This window comes from Oncorhynchus kisutch, linkage group LG7 (assembly GCF_002021735.2).
Source record: "Oncorhynchus kisutch isolate 150728-3 linkage group LG7, Okis_V2, whole genome shotgun sequence".
Lineage (NCBI taxonomy): Eukaryota > Metazoa > Chordata > Actinopteri > Salmoniformes > Salmonidae > Oncorhynchus > Oncorhynchus kisutch.
Window position 1 is genome coordinate 21512847 of NC_034180.2, and position 17948 is coordinate 21530794.

Here is a 17948-nt window from a genome sequence, read left to right on the forward strand (position 1 = left end):
CGTGTTGGTTGCCATTGATTGTTAGGTAAACTTGCCACTGCGGTGGATAGTTTGTTGTGTTCTGTGTTGGAGAGAGTACATTGTTTAGTTTCTAGAACCCTGCCCAGGCTGGAAACTCTTGCTCTACTTGCTGTTGGGACATCGGTCCGAGGAGGTGAGTACAATCGGCTGTGTACCTCAGTGGGTGATTGGGTAGGGTAGTGACACGTGTTACCCGGAGCTATAGCGATCATTTAAATTATGAACAGGGTTGTCTCCGGTCTGGCCTGGTGCGCTGTTTATCTGGATGATGTAGTGATATATTAAGATACTTGGGAGGAACATCTGTCCCGTATTCAAGCCTTGTTCGACCGCCTAGCTGCGGGTCGCCTCACGATCAATCTGGCAAAGTGCGAGTTTGCTCAGGCGACAGTTACATACCTTGGAAAGGTGGTTGGGCAGAGTGAAGTGTGTCCTGTTCGGGCTAAGGTTGCAGCTATTAATGCTTTTCCCACCACCAATGACTAAAACAGAACTGATGCGTTTCTTGGGATGATTGGTTATTACCATCGTTTTTATAGGAACTTCTCTACTGTGGTCACTCCCTTGACAGATTTGCTGAAAGCTAAGGCTGTTTATATATGGTCTTCTCGTTGTCAACATGTTTTTGAAGATGCAAAGAGGTTGCTTACCTCAACTCCGGTGCTGGCTGCTCCTCGCGGTGATTTGTCATTTACCTTGCAGGTGGATGCTAGTCATGTGGGGGCAGGTGCAGTTTTGCTGCAAGCAGATTTGTCTTGTGTTGAGAGGCCTGTTAAATTATTTTCCAAAAAGTTTAACCATTATTAGTTGAACTACTCGGTCATGGAAAAAGAAGCGCTAGCACTCATATGGGCGCTACAACACTTCGAGGTGTATGTCGGATCAGGAGTAGTACCTATTATGGTCTACCCCGACCATAATCCTCTCACCTTCTTGAGGGCCATGATGTGTCCCAAACAGAGGATAATGAGATGGTGTTTATTTTTTACAAGCATTCCATCTCGATGTGCAGCACATCCGGGGGACTGATAATGTTGTTGCTGACGCTCTCTCTCGTGCACCCTGTTCCTGAATGTCTACGTGTTTATTTTGTTTGGTATTGTCCTGTTCTGTCGCTCCTGTCTGTTCCTTTCTGGTCTCGTCTTAAAGGTTGCTTCTTGTGCGCAAAGGTTGCTGAGGTCTAGGGAGGACGAGGTTGGCCGCGGCAAGTGGAAGTGTGAACACGTACCCCCATCAATTTGGGATGCTTCTTCAAGCAATGGCTTTTTTCTGGCTACTCTTCCATAAAGCCCAGCTCTGTGGAGTGTACGGATTAAAGTGGTCCTATGGACAGATACTCCAATCTCCGCTGTGGAACTTTGCAGCTCCTTCAGGGTTATCTTTGGTCTCTTTGTTGCCTCTCTGATTAATGCCCTCCTTGCCTGGTCCGTGAGTTTTGGTGGGTGGCCCTCTCTTGGCAGGTTTGTTGCAATGCCATATTCTTTCAATTTTTTTAATAAAGGATTTAACAGTGCTCTGTGGGATGTTCAAAGTTTCGGATCTTTTTTATAACCCAACGCTGGTCTGTACTTCTCCACAACTTTGTCCGTGACCTGTTTGGCGAGCTCCTTGGTCTTCATGGTGCCGCTTGCTTGGTGGTGTTGCAGACTCTGGGGCCTTTCAGAACAGGTGTATATATACACTAAGATCATGTGACACTTAGATTGGACACAGGTGGACTTTATTTAACTAATTATGTGACTTCTGAAGGTAATTGGTTGCACAATATCTTATTTAGGGGCTTCATTGCAAAGGGGTGAATACATATGCACGCACCACTTTTCTGTTTTAGAAATCTTTTTAAAACAAGTTCTTAATTTCATTTTACTTCACCAATTTGGACTAATTTGTGTATTTCCATTACATGAAATACAAATACAAATCAATTTAAATTACAGGTTGTAATGCAACAAAATAGGAAAAACACCAAGGCGGATGAATACCTTTGCAAGGCACTGTACAGACCGTTAGTGGAATTCCTGCAAGAGAGTAACGGTTAATGTGATTGGATGTTAATTATTTGACTAGGCTATCTAGATGGTTTCATTTTGGGGGGGAGGCAGTGAAACGAGGCTACTCAGGCGAAGAAAAAAACCTCACCCAAATGTATAGCCCCATTGGAAAATATAATTGGACTGCTTAAAAAATATCAAAATATTCACATGTTCAAACACGTTCTAAGTTTTAATAACCTTTTCTTGTTCTTTGTATCTGCTACTGTACTGTTTCCCTTTGACAACCCTGTTCTAGGCCCATTAAACTCATTCAATGGAGGGCTTGGTGTCTGCAGGTTTTTGTTTTCCTTTCAATTAAGCCCAAGTCAATCAGGTGTTGGGAGTGTCTTACTAATTAGTGACCCTAATTCAACAATCAAGTACAAACCCGCAGACACTTGACCCTCCGTGGAATGAGTTTGACACCTGTCACCTACAACCTGTGTCTAACGTTTAGATGTTACAATTGTAATAAAAAATTTTGCTAGGGTGTTGTCTGGTCCGTTGAATTGCTCAGAATGTTGACTCAACTGAATAGGTGGCCTGTCACCAACCTGTCTTATCTTCTGGTTGAGGTGTAGTCTGGTAGTTACTACAATCATGTCCGCAAACACACTATGGTAAATACTGCAGTATACTAGTTATGTCTGCAAAACCACTACAGTAAATATAGCCTCGTCATGAACCAGGCTACCCTAAAATGGGAAGCCTGGGGAAGTTCCATGGCAGAAATCAGCTAAAGAGGGGTAGGAACCCGGTGTAAATCAGTAACTACTCGCAAACCTGTCACACGGATCAAACGCGTTGCTGGTTTTCACATCAGTTCGAGATGAGCTAAAGCTGCAGCAAGAGGGGAGAAATGGTCTACAATGCTAGCCATATCAAAGATTATACATTTGTACATTTCCAAAGTAGGGCAAAAAGTAGCTGGCTAACTACAAAGAGGTTTGTTTTGAGAAAAGTAAGCTAACCTTGTAAGCTACCTAGACAAAAATGAACTTACGCGCTAGTTCAGTTTCTCTCTCGATTATAAAGTCAACATAGTGTTAACACCATATTATTGACCTATAATGTTAGCTATCTTAGCCCAATCACTAGCTTATCCAGGGTCAGTGATACTAGTGTAACCATGTACTGTCCCTTACGAAAAAATATCGCAGTCAGAGTGCAGTATAACTGCAGTACGCTACAAATACTGCATCCAATATATATTTTTTTTACTGCAGTACTTTTGCAGTATAATTGCATTTCAACTGCTATAATTGCAGTCGACTGCAGTTAATGCACTTTTATTACAGTTTCAAATGTCACGCCCTGACCTTAGAGATCCTTATTTATTCTCTATGTTTGGTTAGGTCAGGGTGTGACTCGGGTGGGAGAATCTATGTTTTCTATTTATTTGTTGTTTTTGCCTAGTGTGGTTCCCAATCAGAGGCAGCTGTCTATCGTTGTCTCTGATTGGGGATCATATATAAGTTGTGATTTTCTGTTTGGGTTTTGTGAAGAGTTATTTTCTGTTTAGCTGTTTTGTTGCCTGACAGAACTGTGCGCTTTCGTTTTTTCTACTTTGTTATTTTGTTGCACTGTTCAGTTTATTAAAAATCATGAACGCCTACTACGCTGCACCTTGGTCTCCTTCTTCAACCAACGAGAGTCGTTACATCAAAACTCCGATCTTTGTTTAAGGGGTCTATCTATGGGAACAACAGCAATCATTTTGCAAGCAATATTGCTAAAATGAATTAACTAAAATGTTACCTGTAATGCTCATCTCCTGTAGCCAAATTATCATCTCATTATTTTCATACTGTAGCTAAATTTACAATGGTAGGGTTTGCACTAAACAATTGTATTTGTCAGCACATAAAATCCATGTACAACATATTGGATATTGTTTGCCTTATATACATGTCTACTGGTATCATTTTAAATTGAGAATGTATAGCTCAAAATGTAAACAAATGTGAGTTTTGCTATTCTCTGCTTCACATGACAGATGCCCATAAGGCCAGTAATGCCATCTAACTATAGGCCTATGGCTGCATTGGCGATGCCTGCCATATGATAAGCTTCTAAATGGATTCAGATAGCTGATATACTGAGGGTGACAATCAATAAAACAGATTGGAAATCTTTTTCAACTAGACGAAAGGGAAATGTTCATTTGAGAATACAACACAATAGTGCTGAGAGATTAACGGACATTATGAAAAAAAAAATTGTGAACAACTAATTGACTGTTGTTGGTTCAATTATTTGAATACCACGAAATTGTGGAGAAAAAGGTTGTAAAAATAAAATATATATTTGAATTACATTTCTTTGTGTTTTTTTCTGTGAGCTCAATGCGTATTTTGCAACGTTTCTCTAGAGATTAATCAGATCAAGCCAGAACTGTGCGATGTAGTAGGGAGTTGGTTTCCAACAGACTAATATTCTACATAGTTTAGCGCAGAAAATGTGGTAATTAACTACAATGGCCATAATCCATTGCATGCCTACTTGACCAGTCTGTGTTATATGCCTACCTGAAAACTCGTGAGTAAGTGATTTGATAGTTGATATTCAGCAGTCATGAAAAAAAGATTGAAACCAAAATCAAAAACCGTGATTATTTCTTAATAATCGAACCGACCTCAAAAAGCAGTAATCGCTCAGCACTACAACACAGATACATTAGAGACAGAACTCCTTCCCCTCTTTATTGCAGAATTGTGATATGCGATTGACCAACATTGACACTAGTTCATTTTGAATAATAGTTTAACAATTAAAACAAATTTAAACACTTCACTTCAAAGAATCAACACTTCAAAATGTACAAATAAGCACATACGTAAAGAACAGAAATCTTAGTCTAAACAACAAAAAATAATTGAGCAATAACAAGTATGCTAATATTACTAAAGCATAATTTCGGGTGAACAAAAAACCCACCTTACAATCTTGCTCCACTGATCCCCGATCTTCTGGGTAGGCAGACATTTATTAGGTTTATACATTATGTGTGATGTTTAACTGTATTTTTGTATGCAACATTTCCTAGCATAGGTAGGCCTACACATATAATCCATGGCATATAGGATATACCCTTAGTCTCTTGGGACACTCATTGGGAGCGCTTTCCATCTGCGATCAGGCTTTCACAGCTTTCCATATCTGAGAACAGAAAAATAAAAATCACAAACAGGTGACAGATATACTCAAATTAGAAAGCACTAAATAATAGGTTACAATTATATCTCTGTCCTCAAAGTTTTGCCCTCTGGGGACTGGAATTGGATACACTTTTCATAACGTCATCCCACAAAGATACCTGCCGTGTCCAGTAGCCTACACTCTCTGTTTACTGACAGCTGGAACTGCAATGTCACCCTCTTCCATGGCTGTTATCTACAAATGCATTTGGAGACTGTTTTTAATTTACAATGATTACATCAAGATAGCTAGCTAATGGGAAGTTAGCTAGCTGATGACATTTTAATTCACTTAGCTAAACAGTGTGTCAAGCTAGCTAGCAAACTCAGTTGAGTTAGCCTACAAAGTGGCCTACTGTAGCCAGCCAGCTAGCTAATAATACATTAACATTTAAAAACATGTATTTACTTACTTGAATAGGTTTTTCCACTGGCTCCAAAAAAAAAGGACAATATTCACAATATTTTTGGTCGTTGCAAAGTGCCGCCAGCAGCCATGTGGATGAATGGAGGGAAAAAAAACAATTTTGTAAAAAAAAAAGTTTACCACCAGAGCGGTATTGACCATGTTGTGACGTTTGACTTTACCAGCGTAATCCACTTTCAATTTCACTAAATATAAATCGCATAACTGTGGGAGACAGTTATAACTTAAAAACTAGCACTTAAAACTAGCATAGGCAACAACTACCCGGACGGTAAACAGTGGTGCACATAACACACAGCACCACTTCTACGGGTGTGTGGGGAGAGGGTTCTTGAAATGTCACATCCAATCAAAATTTTGCCATTGGGAGCCAGCGGGCCATTCAAAATGTTTTTGCAAAACAAATTCTCCAGAGCTCCAAGAGAGGCGTGACCATGACGTGATTCTGGAGGTATGGCATCGTGAGACTACTGTAGTGTTTTTTTCAGATATGTCTGTTCAGTATTTACTGGAAACACTGCAGTATACTACAGTCATGTCAGCAAAAACACCACAGTATACTACGGTCATATCCGCAATAACAGGAATACTATAGTATACTATAGTCAGAGTGAGGAGCAATACATTAGTGTACCTCATTGCCACCCCCGTTCCACTCCTTTGGTCACCCGGCTGAGGAGGTAATGAATGAACGCGAGGGTGGAAAGATGCTGGCAACAGCAGACCTGAGGAAGTGCGTCTTCACAGTTAATTTGTACAGTGGTGACTACAAACACACTCAAGAGCCCCTCACTGTGTGTGTGTGGCACACTCAAGAGGCCCTTGCTGTGTCTGTGCTAATGCCAGCTCAGAGATGTGCAGAGGGGAGAGGGATACACAGAGGCATGACACGTCGATGGACGACTGAAACCTTTCCCAGAGAGAGGAGATGCTTAAAGGGGAACGCAGGGGATAATAGCGACCAATTAAAGACTTGACTGGTTGTTTGAGGGTTTGAGTCAAGCATGGATGAGGCCTGTCGCATGTAAACCACTGTAGGTTTGGAGAAGAGAGCTTTGGGGAAAACACAATACAGGGCTTCAGTTAAAACCAAAAATTCTAAGACAGATTTTGAGGTTTCAGATTACAAAACAAATGGATTAAACAGAGTGAACACCCAGAACTATATATTGTGAAGATGTAGTCCAGCCATACTCAACAGGTGGACCGCGGTTCGAATCTGGACCCAGTCAAGGTACACATAGGTAGGTGTAAGCCGCTGGTCCCAACTTAAAAACAACTTTTTTTAACAACTCAGTCGGGCTTTCAATTTAATGTTATTGAGAGTTGTACTAGTAGAATGTACAAGGTGCAATTGTTAAATGTTGTAGTGCATGGCAGCTTTCCTCTTATGTCATTAAGACATTACTTTAGAGAGCTATTTATAATCTATGTATAACTAGCCCATGTTAGTTAGGCTAACCAGCTAACTTACCCATCTAAATCTTGTAGTTATCAAGGCCAGTTTTGATTCCCATTGATTATGTTGAGTCGCTCAGGTATCATATGAACACACATAATACATGGAAAAATTTGTAGAATTGAAAGAAATTAACTTAAAAACGGTAAAATAAATCATTCCGCCAAAAAGAGAGGTGTGAAAAGTTTGGGTCGTGAGGTGATGGTTTGCTACTACGCTGATAAATGACAAAATCCATCAGAACATTTGTCAGATAGGACATTTGTGTGAACGGACCTTCTGAAAAAGTAGTTGAATATCCTTGACCTAGTCCATTAAGTAGCAAAAAAATTACAAAAAAATGCCTAAAAAGAGGTACTAAAACCAGAGTACCTATACCAATAACAAATATAAAACTCACAGAAAAAGGGAGTTATACTGTATAGTGATTTGTCACTACACTAAATGTGTGTTCTGGATAACATTACAACCCAATTACATTCTGTGACACCAAAGTGTTTCCTTGTCCGACCCAAATAACCCGCTCTCACTCTGTTCTCTTTCAACAGAGACAGCCAAGAGGACAAAAGGAAAAGGGAAATACAACAAACGAGAAAGGTTAATAACAGCTTTTCCTGTGTCATATTTGACAAGACCAGCCATTGGCCTAATTATCGTCATTATGGTTTGCCAAGACTTCTACTTCTCCTTCTTAGTGGCTGGCAGCATGATAGCCACTTCTAAACGCATATCTATTATTTAATCAAACTGTTGGTGGTGGCAGAACGGAGAGAGAGAGAGGGGCACTTTATTTTTGGCCTGGGTGAGTTCTATTTGAATATGCCAGTGGGCCAAGGCTTTTAATGTATACCCTTTTGATTTCCAAGTTGCCACCACTCAAATGACAAAGGTGCAGTTTATGTTGCCAAAGGGAAAGGCTAAATCTGAGTCAAAGGCTAAGGCTGGGGTTGAGCTAAATGGTAATCCAGGATCAACACAGCGAAAAATACAATCAGGATCAACACAGCTCATTTATGATACAGGATCTACATAAGAAAGTAACACGTGTTCCTCACCAGAACTTTGGCTAGATGGACCAGTCCATTGTTAGTGATCTGGTTGTTCCATAGAATCAGAACCTTCAGTCCATCTGTCTGAACTCTCAGACCTTCACAGATCTCCTCCAGTCCTGCAACAAGACCAGAACAGAGAAATGAAACACTTAAGACTACAGTGCACTAGGCTAGTCATTACAGGGCTTACATACATGACAAGGGGAATTAAACTATTTGCTGCTACCTCAATCTTTGTGAGTGATAACAGAGTGAAAATGGTCCTGTTCTTTGACCAGGACCAGGACCGTCACCTGAGTCTGTTATGGTGTTGTTGCTGAGGTCCAGGATAGTGATGGTACTGTTCACAGGAGGTTGGTGGCACCTTAATTGGGGAGAACGGGCTCGTGGTAATGGCTGGAGCGGAATAAGTGGAATGGTATCAAATACATCAAACACATGGTTTCCATGTGTTTGATGCCATTCCATTCGCTCAGTTCCAGCCATTATTATAAGCCGTCCTCCCTCCAGCAGCCTCCACTGGTACTGTTGTATCTGTTTCATACAGAATATGTTCTTTAAGTGCACCTGAGTTTGCTATGATGTTGTTGCTGAGGTCCAGAGTAGTGATTGAGCTGTTGTATCTGAGCAGGTCTCCTAACTGCATAGAGTCCTGTTCGCTGTTCAGATTATTGTTGGACAGGTACAGCTCCCGGAGCGCTCTGTTGCTCTTCAGAGCAGCCACTATGGACAAAGAAACCAAAGCAATATGACTTTATAAGTAAAGTTTGGTTTGATGGTAAAGAATCATGCTAGTCTAATAAATAACCTACTTTAGCTTAAGAACGATTGAGACTAAGCCATTGTATTTATAGTATGTCTCAAGAGTCAACCAGCGTTTCTCAAAAGCACAAATCTCCCATTATTCGACCAAAAATATTTCAAAGCATAATTTTACTGCACACTATCTCTCAGTGAATTGTACAGTGAAGTGTGTGCGCGTGTGTGCATTGGTGGGTTGTCACGCAGCCCAGCCTTAGCGGATCGATGCAGTGGATTTGATCAGGCCCTTTGGGCTGCATGTGGAATGCCAACATTGTCATCATGCACAGTGGGAACCAAATGGAGGGATCGCTGGATTGATCTGGACGACTCCACGGCGTGCGGCCCGTCGAGCGCCACAATCAGGGCCCCTTCGATCGAAGGCAATGATCCACAGCTGGGCCCCCCGCAGAGAAGGATGGAAAGGAACGGGGGAGGACAGGGGGGTAGGCAGGGGCGACGAGGCTGGATGCACGGCCCAAAAATATCAAAAGGATCCAGGAGGGTTTAAAGAGATAGGGTCTCTGTCTCAATGGTGAGAAGGAAGAGTATGTACGTGTATGTGCCTGTCTCTTCCTCTGGCTCATTTACAGATTTACAGGTCATTGTCTCCTCCCTGATCACTAGAGTACACCGGCCCAGCCCCCTGCTGCTCACAGAAGAGGAACACCTCCCTCAGTCATCACGGTTACATCCCAGAGATGAAACACCAGCCAATCAATGAAGGTCACCGTCCAAGGACAGCAGGACCAAAGCCATCACCATGGAGCCGTAGGGTGTGACATTGGTGAAAGCTTTCATCTTAACCTTAAGCTGTACTTGGCTAAAGGCTCCGTGGTAAAAATGATTAAAAAAATACAAATACGAAAATACAAAAAGAAATACAAAAAATACAAAGTAAATGTTATAATACCCCTCAACATAATTTATTTTTGAGATTTTTACAAGTTAAGGTATTTGTATATCTTGCTCCTGACCAAGGTAATATTATTGTCAGGGAAAGTCCAGTCCTATTGGAAGTCCAATGCTGTGTGCTGGAGGGCAGTGTTGGCCTTTTGTGCCTGGGTGCAGCGGTACGGACACAGTGTAGCACATGGGTGTCAAACATACTGCTCCGGCCCGCGAGCCTATTCAATCCAGCCTGTGGCTGGTGTGAGTAAAAAATGTACTGTACTGTGCAAAAGTTTTAAGCAGGTGTGAAAAATGCTGCAAAGTCAGGGATTTTGTAGGCCTATAGTCAGGTGTATGATTAAACAATTATACCAAACAGCTGCAAATAATCATCAATTCAATATGTAGGTTGAAACACAATCATTAACTGAAACAGAAACAGCTGTGTAGAAGGAATAAAACTCAGCTAACAAGGTGAGGTTGCTGAAGACCGTTCACTGTCAAAAGTCATATACCATGGCAAGACTGAGCACGGCAACAAGACACAATGTGGTTGTACTGCATCTGCAAGGTCTCTCCCACGCAGAAATGTACAGGCAGACAGGGGCTTCCAGATGTGCTCTCCAAACTCTTTTGCAGAAGCAAAGAAACGGGCAACGTTGAGGACCGTAGACGCAGTGGTCGGCCAAGGAAACGTACTGCAGCAGATGAAAGACACATCATGCTTCCTTCCCTTCGCAATCAGCTCAGAATTGGCAGAAAACAGTGGGACCTTGGCACAGCCATCTACTGTCCGGAGAAGTCTGGTCATAAGTGGTCGTCATGGAAGGCTTGCGGCCAGAAAGCCATACCTCTGACGTGGAAACAAGGCCAAGCGACTCAACTATGCATGAAAACACAGGAACTGGGGTGCAGAAAAATGGCTGCAGGTCCTCTGAACTGATGAGTCAATTTAAATATTTGGCTGTAGCAGAAGGCAGTTTGTTCACCGGGGGGCTGGAGAGCGGTACACGAATGAGTGTCTGCAGGCAACAGTGAAGCACTCCTTGCACGTTTGGGGCTGCATTTCTGCAAATGGAGTTGGGGATTTGGTCAGAATTAATGGTCTCCTCAATGCTGAGAAGTACAGGCAGATAGTTATCCATCATGTAATACTATCAGGAAGGCATCTGATTGGCCCCAAATATATTCTGCAGCATGACAACGACCCCAAACACACTGCAAATGTCATTAAGAACTATCTTCAGTGTAAAGAAGAACAAGGAGTCCTGGAAGTGATGGTACGGCCGACACAGAGCCCTGATCTCAACATCATCATGTCTATTTGGGATTACATGAGGAGAGAGAAGCATCTGAGGCTGCCTAAATCCACAGAAGAACAGTGGTTAGTTCTCGAAGATGTTTGGGCCAACCTACATGCAGAGTTCCTTCAAAAAGTGTACATAGAAGAATTGATGCTGTTTTGAAGGCAAAGGGTGGTCACACCAAATATTGATTTGATGTAGATTTTTCTTCTGTTCACTCACCTCTGCATTTTGTTAATTGATAAATATAAACTATTAACATGACTATTTTTGAAAGCATTCTTACTTTACAGTATTTTTTCACACCTGCCTAAAACTTTTGCACAATACTGTATAATACAGTTGAAGTCGGAAGTTTACATACGCCAAATACATTTAAACTCAGTTTTTAAGAATGTGAAATGTCCGAATAATAGTAGAAAGATTTTATTTTCACTCTGTCATTTAGGTTAGTATTGTGGAGTAACTACAATATTGTTGATCCATACTCAGTTTTCTCCTATCATATATCTATATGAAATCCCTGAGTGTACAAAACATTATAAACTGAGATTTCCATGTCATTGACTGACCATGTGAATCCAGGTGAAAGCTATGATCCCTTAGCGATGTCACATGTTAAATCCACTTCAATCCGTGTAGATGAAGGGGAGGACACAGGTTAAAGAAAATCATTTTTAAGTATGCGTGCCCTTCAGGGTGAATGGACAAGACAAACGTTTGAATTGTCTTTGAACGGAGTATGGTAGTAGGTGCCAGGTACACCGGTTTGTGTCACGTTCAAAAGTTTCCCATTTGCATCAAGAATGGTTCCACCACCCAAAGGGACATCCAGCCAACTTGACACAACTCTGTGGGAAGCATTGGAGTCAACATGGGCCAGCATCCCTGTGGAAAGTTTCGACACCTTGTAGAGTCCATGCCCTGACAAAATTAAGCTGTTCTGAGGGCAAAAGGTTGGGGTGCAACTCAATATTAGGAAGGTGTCCCTAATGTTTTATACACTATATTTTTGGGGGGTATGGGGGTTTTAGAGGGGAAAAAAGGGATGGATAAAGTATTATTTTTTTCACATTTTGACAGTGAGGAAATACAATTAATTGTAAGTGCGGCACTCTGGACCTCAGTGAAGACCAAATACAGGGCAAAATGAGTTTAGCATCTCTGGTGAAAGACCTGATGCCTGGTAAAATAACTGTTCTGAGGCCTGGTTACTGGTCCTCGTACTACAGAAAGTCCTAGGTAGAGAGGATAGTGTCTCTGGCCACGGTGACGGTGTGGATCGGTGCGGCGGTGTGTAAAGTGACAGGTTGAAGATTAGGACATCTAATCCCGGGCCAGTACCACTGTGAGGGTCACAGGGCCAAAATCTGCTCCTCCGCTCCTTGTCCTCCGTCATCTGTTCCTGCTGGCCACGGCCAAGCATGGACAACACCGAGTGCACACACATACACACACGGAATATACACAGAAACACACATATGCAGTCACGCACACACACCCACAGGAGATACTACTGAGCCCTATCAGGCCATGAGGAAGAACTCAGGAATAACAGATTGTGTGTGTGTGTGTGTGTGTGTGTGTGTGTGTGTGTGTGTGTGTGTGTGTGTGTGTGTGTGTGTGTGTGTATGTGTGTGTGTAAATGTTTCGCTAACATTCTACCACAATGTCCTGACAAGGTAGGAAAATAAGAACAATTTGGAAAAGTCCAGACTTTATGTCCTGAATTTGTTCAAATGCTATTTTAGGGTTAGGTTTGGGGTTTGGGTTTAAGAGTTAGGGTTAGGGGTTAAGGTTAGAGTTATGGAAAATATAGTTTTGAATGGGAACACACTTTTCACTCCCCAAAAAGTCCTGATAATTCTCTAAAACAAAGCTGTGTGTGTGTATGTGTTATGCATACGTGCAGGGCATACCAAGCGTGAAGAGGGGTCTGCCACTGAGGCAGGTGCTTTGGAGGTGCAGCACGGTGAGTCTGCTGCTTAGGAGGGCTCTTGACAGGACCTGGGCTGGATACTGTAGCAGGGCCACGTTACACACATCCAGCCTCAACAGACACACACTCTACAGAGAGACAAACACAACGATCTCATCAGAGAGAGGGGGAGGGTGGGGGACAGAGGGAGAGAGAGAGAGAGAGAGAGGGGTGGGGAGAGATAGAGAGAGATGGACGGGAGATAGAGGACAGAGATAAAGGGAGAGAAAGTCAGCAAAACTTTGAGGGGATGGAAAAACAGAGATGGAGGGAAGGACAGGGTATGACAGGGACAGAGAGCGAGAGAGGCGTGTAGGAGAGAGTGAGGGTCTGAGATGCTAGGTTATGGACTTGCCTCTGTACCTTACTTCTGATCAAACACTTCCAGAACCTGTCAGAAAAAGATGGCAGGGAGGGAGGGAGGAGAGGCTGAAAGGCTAGGCCGTGCCCTAAGTGTGGACTGAACTCCCTATTCTACCTCACCTTCAAACACTAGAGGAAGAGGGGAATGCCAGTAAGGCAAAACAACACTGACTGACAGAAGGAGAGAGTGACAGAGCGAGAGTGTGGCTGAAGGGCTAGGCTGTGTCCCTGGTGGGGACTGGCCTCCATGCATCACCTCTCCTCAGCAACCACTAGCCTGTCTGAAGGAGGAGAGGAGAGGAGGAACATCAAAAAAGGATGGGAAGAAAACAGTCCTGAGTGACGGAGGGAGAGCGGGCAGGTCTGGGGGCCATTGTTAGTCTCCATCAACCCCCCCCCCCCCCCCGCCATCTCTCCGTCCGTCTGGTCGGCACATCAAAGGTGTCCAGATTTTTTTCTCTCCTGCTGCATCCTCCATCTCTCGCTCTACACCAAGGTGATTTTGATTGATCTTGAGTAATACTGCCTAAGAGCCAGCTTTTGGTCTCACCCTTGAAGTCCATTTCACCACGAGGCAAAGCCTCACCTCTCTTTCATCTAAGAACTATCACTAATTGAACAAACATTGAAATGAATTTACACCATAACCAGCCGATTCCATCCAACACTCTAAATTCTAGGAATGAATGATAGAGGTTGTCATCTGGGCTTATTTTGTCATTGGCAAATCACTTAACGATCCCTCATCTGTTTTGTCTATCTGTCTGTCTCTCAGACACAGTCAGCTAACGTAAGATGCTTGGTAAATATTTCCTTGGCATACTTTGAGTCCTGCCCTGGGCCCTGAGAGGTTTATCACCCCCAAGGACACGACCAGGCTGGCAGACAGGCCTTCAGAAATAGCATTTGGGATCTGCAGGATCATTTCTCCTGGCACTGCTAGCTAATCAGATGCCCGTGGTAATGAAGTCTGAGGTACTGACTGGGGGTAATGGCGTGTGCGTGCGTGCTCGATTGTGTGCATGCATGCGTGTTAGCTAACAAAGTTAGGCAGCTTCTCTGGGAACTGCCGAACTTGAATATACTTTTTTTTTTTGCTCTCAATACTCACTCGCCTTACTTCTAGAATACATTCCCTCCTATAGTATGTGCACTCTCTTACCCCTGGCCTAAATCCACACATAGAAACACATTACGCTGAACTACATGTACCTGCTTTATCAAATGAGAGAGGGCCTTCCAACCAGATATCCCCATGCCGGTGTTGTCAGAGATGTCAAGATGGGGGGTAGATTCATAATACAAAATCATATCCAGCAAGGATGATGCTCCCTGGAAGAAGAAAAAAAGAATAAGAAAAGGTTTAAATTCAACAGCAACATAGTAATGGAGTTCCCAGTTCCTTTGATGGAGAGTAAAATCCGATACACAGGGACAGCTGAATACAAAACCCAATTGGAAAGTAAAAATGAAAAAATAAAGTTTTTGCTCATAAAACTCACATTTTCCTCCAGCTCTGCCGCTTGCAGATTGATGAAATCAAAGCTCAGTGATTTCAGTATGACTTCCAGAGCCTCGCAGGAAAGGTGGTCTAATCGCTCACCTGAGTAGGGAAAGCAATCAAATAGAAGATAATTGGGACTGTTTGCTAACAGTCAGATTGCCATGTCCCCAGTCAGGAGTCAGTGTTATTTTGTGATTGGAATTTTAGGAAACTCAGGGAGGCTAGAGCACACAAAACAACCTTCCCCTCCTACCCCTCCTTTAGAAAACGTAAATCATCTCTTTATCTGTGCAATTGTTTACTTTCTGAATTAAAGTTGTACAGTAAGCCCGAGAGAAGAAAAGCATCTCCACAGATTATGTGACTGGTAGTTAGTGCACAGTGTAATGCGGCGACTCAGAGTTAAAAGGCAAAAGACGTTCTCTCTCTAACAAGATCCCATCCACTGTCCTCCCTCCCTCCCTCCCTACCTCCCTCCCTCCCTCCCAGTCATGAATCAAAGGGTGTCTGATTATTCAACACCAGATGACTTTTGAACAAAGAGAGAGACTTTGATGGCCGCAGCGTCAGTCCGCCTCTCTCAGAGGCCCTAGCTCCTTCCTTCCTTCCCCTCATAAACTCTTATCTCCATGACCACGGAGGGAGGGAGCAAACAGCACATCGCTGTCACACAGCTCACACATCCTCCTCCTTTTCATCATTAGCATAATAATTTGTAAAAAAAAAAATTTTTTTACATGTTTAAACAATACCGTAATCACTTAACTGTACCGTAGGAACAGGGGGAACCGCAAGGAAGGGGAGGAACTGAAATCCCCTCTATCTAATCCCCTCTGTGTTGGGGAAGATAATAACTAATGCAGGGTGTCATCACCCCAGTGTGATGTCATCAGTGCGTGACAACTGAGAGGGGGGGGACAAGATGACCCCATGTTGGAATCACACATCCCCACTGGGGTGGCAGCTCTCCTGTTACACTCATCAAAGGGGGGCAGGGGTTAACCCCAAACTGAAGCTTCACAGCATCAGAGGAGTGATTCAATTCTACTGGTACTGTAAATGTATGTTATAGTAAACCGATGGCTATTTAGCAATAATCTGTATAATGTACTGGAACGTGATGTCTTTCGGGCTACTAACTTTCTAGTATTGTAATATTCCAATCTTACACTGTTATAATAGTCATTCATTTTACACTCAACAAGCACCATACCATTCACTGTATAAAATATCATATTAATCATACCCTATGTCGTAAATAAAGTTAGAACAAACATTTCACATTAGCTTACCTTTCAAATCCAGACATGGGGCCCTGCCATTTAAACTGGTAACCTGCTGATGGAGAGAGAAAATGTAGCATTTCTCATTAACATAAACAATACAGTTAATGTACCCCTCTAACACGAGGCCTCTGCATCCCTCCATGGCTCTCTGACTTGTTTGTTCAGAGTTAGAAGCTCTAGCTTCCACTGCCACCACCACAACAGCAACATGAGAGCATGAATTATGGATTTCACACAGTTTACTATTGATGGCAACACCATGTCCTAATTAACCAGTGTATATTAATTAGCAACAGCTGGTCATCTGTTGAGGCGTTCATTTGCCAAGCCACTGTTCCACATACATCTAATTTGACTACATCAATCTCCAAAGGTGACATAATTGCGTGTATCGTGGAAATTGTCATCTTTTATTCTCCTGACAACCAGAACACAACAGCAAAGGAGCGAAAGAGAATCCCTCCTTACATGCAGATGAAAAAAGAATGTGATAGCATGTTCCCTCGTCTCTCCCTCTCCCTCTCCCTCTCCCTCTCCCTCTCCCTCTCCCTCTCTCTCTCTCTCTCTGGAAAGGAAGGAATATGATCATTTCAACTGTTTCTCCCTCACATCAAGTGGAGGAACCGAACGCACGCCGTCTTCGTTTTGCCAAATCCCACTGTGTGAAGATGCCACCGGCTTATTCTCATATACTGCCTGTTTTATTTCATCCTTAAATATGATTCATTGTTGAAGGGACATGAGAGTACAAAATACCTTGAAGGAATGATTTCCTATATATTTTCTGTCTAGGAGCAGGGAAGAGAGACAATAGACCCCTTAAAAATGTTCTCAGCCAGAACCAAACTACATTAATCAAGATAACATAAATAAATTACACTTTGTAAATAGAGGCGTATTATTGGTTATAATTACACATTTCCTTTGAAATTATCAGTGTGCAGAAGCACACCAAAACAATATAAGGAATAACGCAAGACACATGAGTGACGTGTCACATTCGCCTAAAAAGAACGTGCAACACATATTGTGCCAAAGACAATGTTGGCGGCGGAAAAGGCTACACACACACACACACACACACACACACACACACACACACACACACACACACACACACACACACACACACACACACACACACACACACACACACACACACACACTAATAGGTTAGAGCCTGGAATGAACAGCATCATGTAGGCCTGCTATGCCCTGAAACAGTACTCCCTCTCTGTCTGTCTCTGAAATGTGTATCCCTCTGAGAAATATCCATATTTTATTTACAGAGGAACCACCGCCACAAAACAGAGCATGCATATCAATTTATTAAACCCCCCTAATATAACATTATAGCAGTATGAGTTATGATATTGTTCTACTTTATGATAGCATCTCTTCTGAGTACTTAGCAGAATAACCCGAAGAGAGGATTTTATTGATGAGCAGGAGACATGAAAGTGTTATACGGTGTGGTCGGTCAATATACTGTATATATTCTGTTTGGGATAGAGTACAGAGATGTGACAAATGTCTGTAAAATCATTTGAGGCTGTGCAACCACCGGCCCACCCCACCGATCACACAAACAACCACACAAGTGCAAGTGCGCACACACACACACACCCACAC

The 17948-nt window shown here is 42.6% G+C and overlaps 1 protein-coding gene across 1 annotated transcript in view; it reads right to left on the reverse strand.

Moving 5' to 3' along the window:
* LOC109894809 (protein phosphatase 1 regulatory subunit 37) overlaps positions 1-17948 on the reverse strand; it is a 61465-nt gene that overhangs the window by 37485 nt on the left and 6032 nt on the right. The window contains exons 3-5 of the mRNA XM_031828241.1: positions 13105-13252; positions 8757-8912; positions 8193-8305 (exon numbers count right to left, since the gene is read on the reverse strand). Of these exons, the coding sequence (XP_031684101.1) occupies positions 8193-8305; positions 8757-8912; positions 13105-13252 (417 nt within the window). The remainder of the gene's footprint in view (positions 1-8192; positions 8306-8756; positions 8913-13104; positions 13253-17948) is intronic.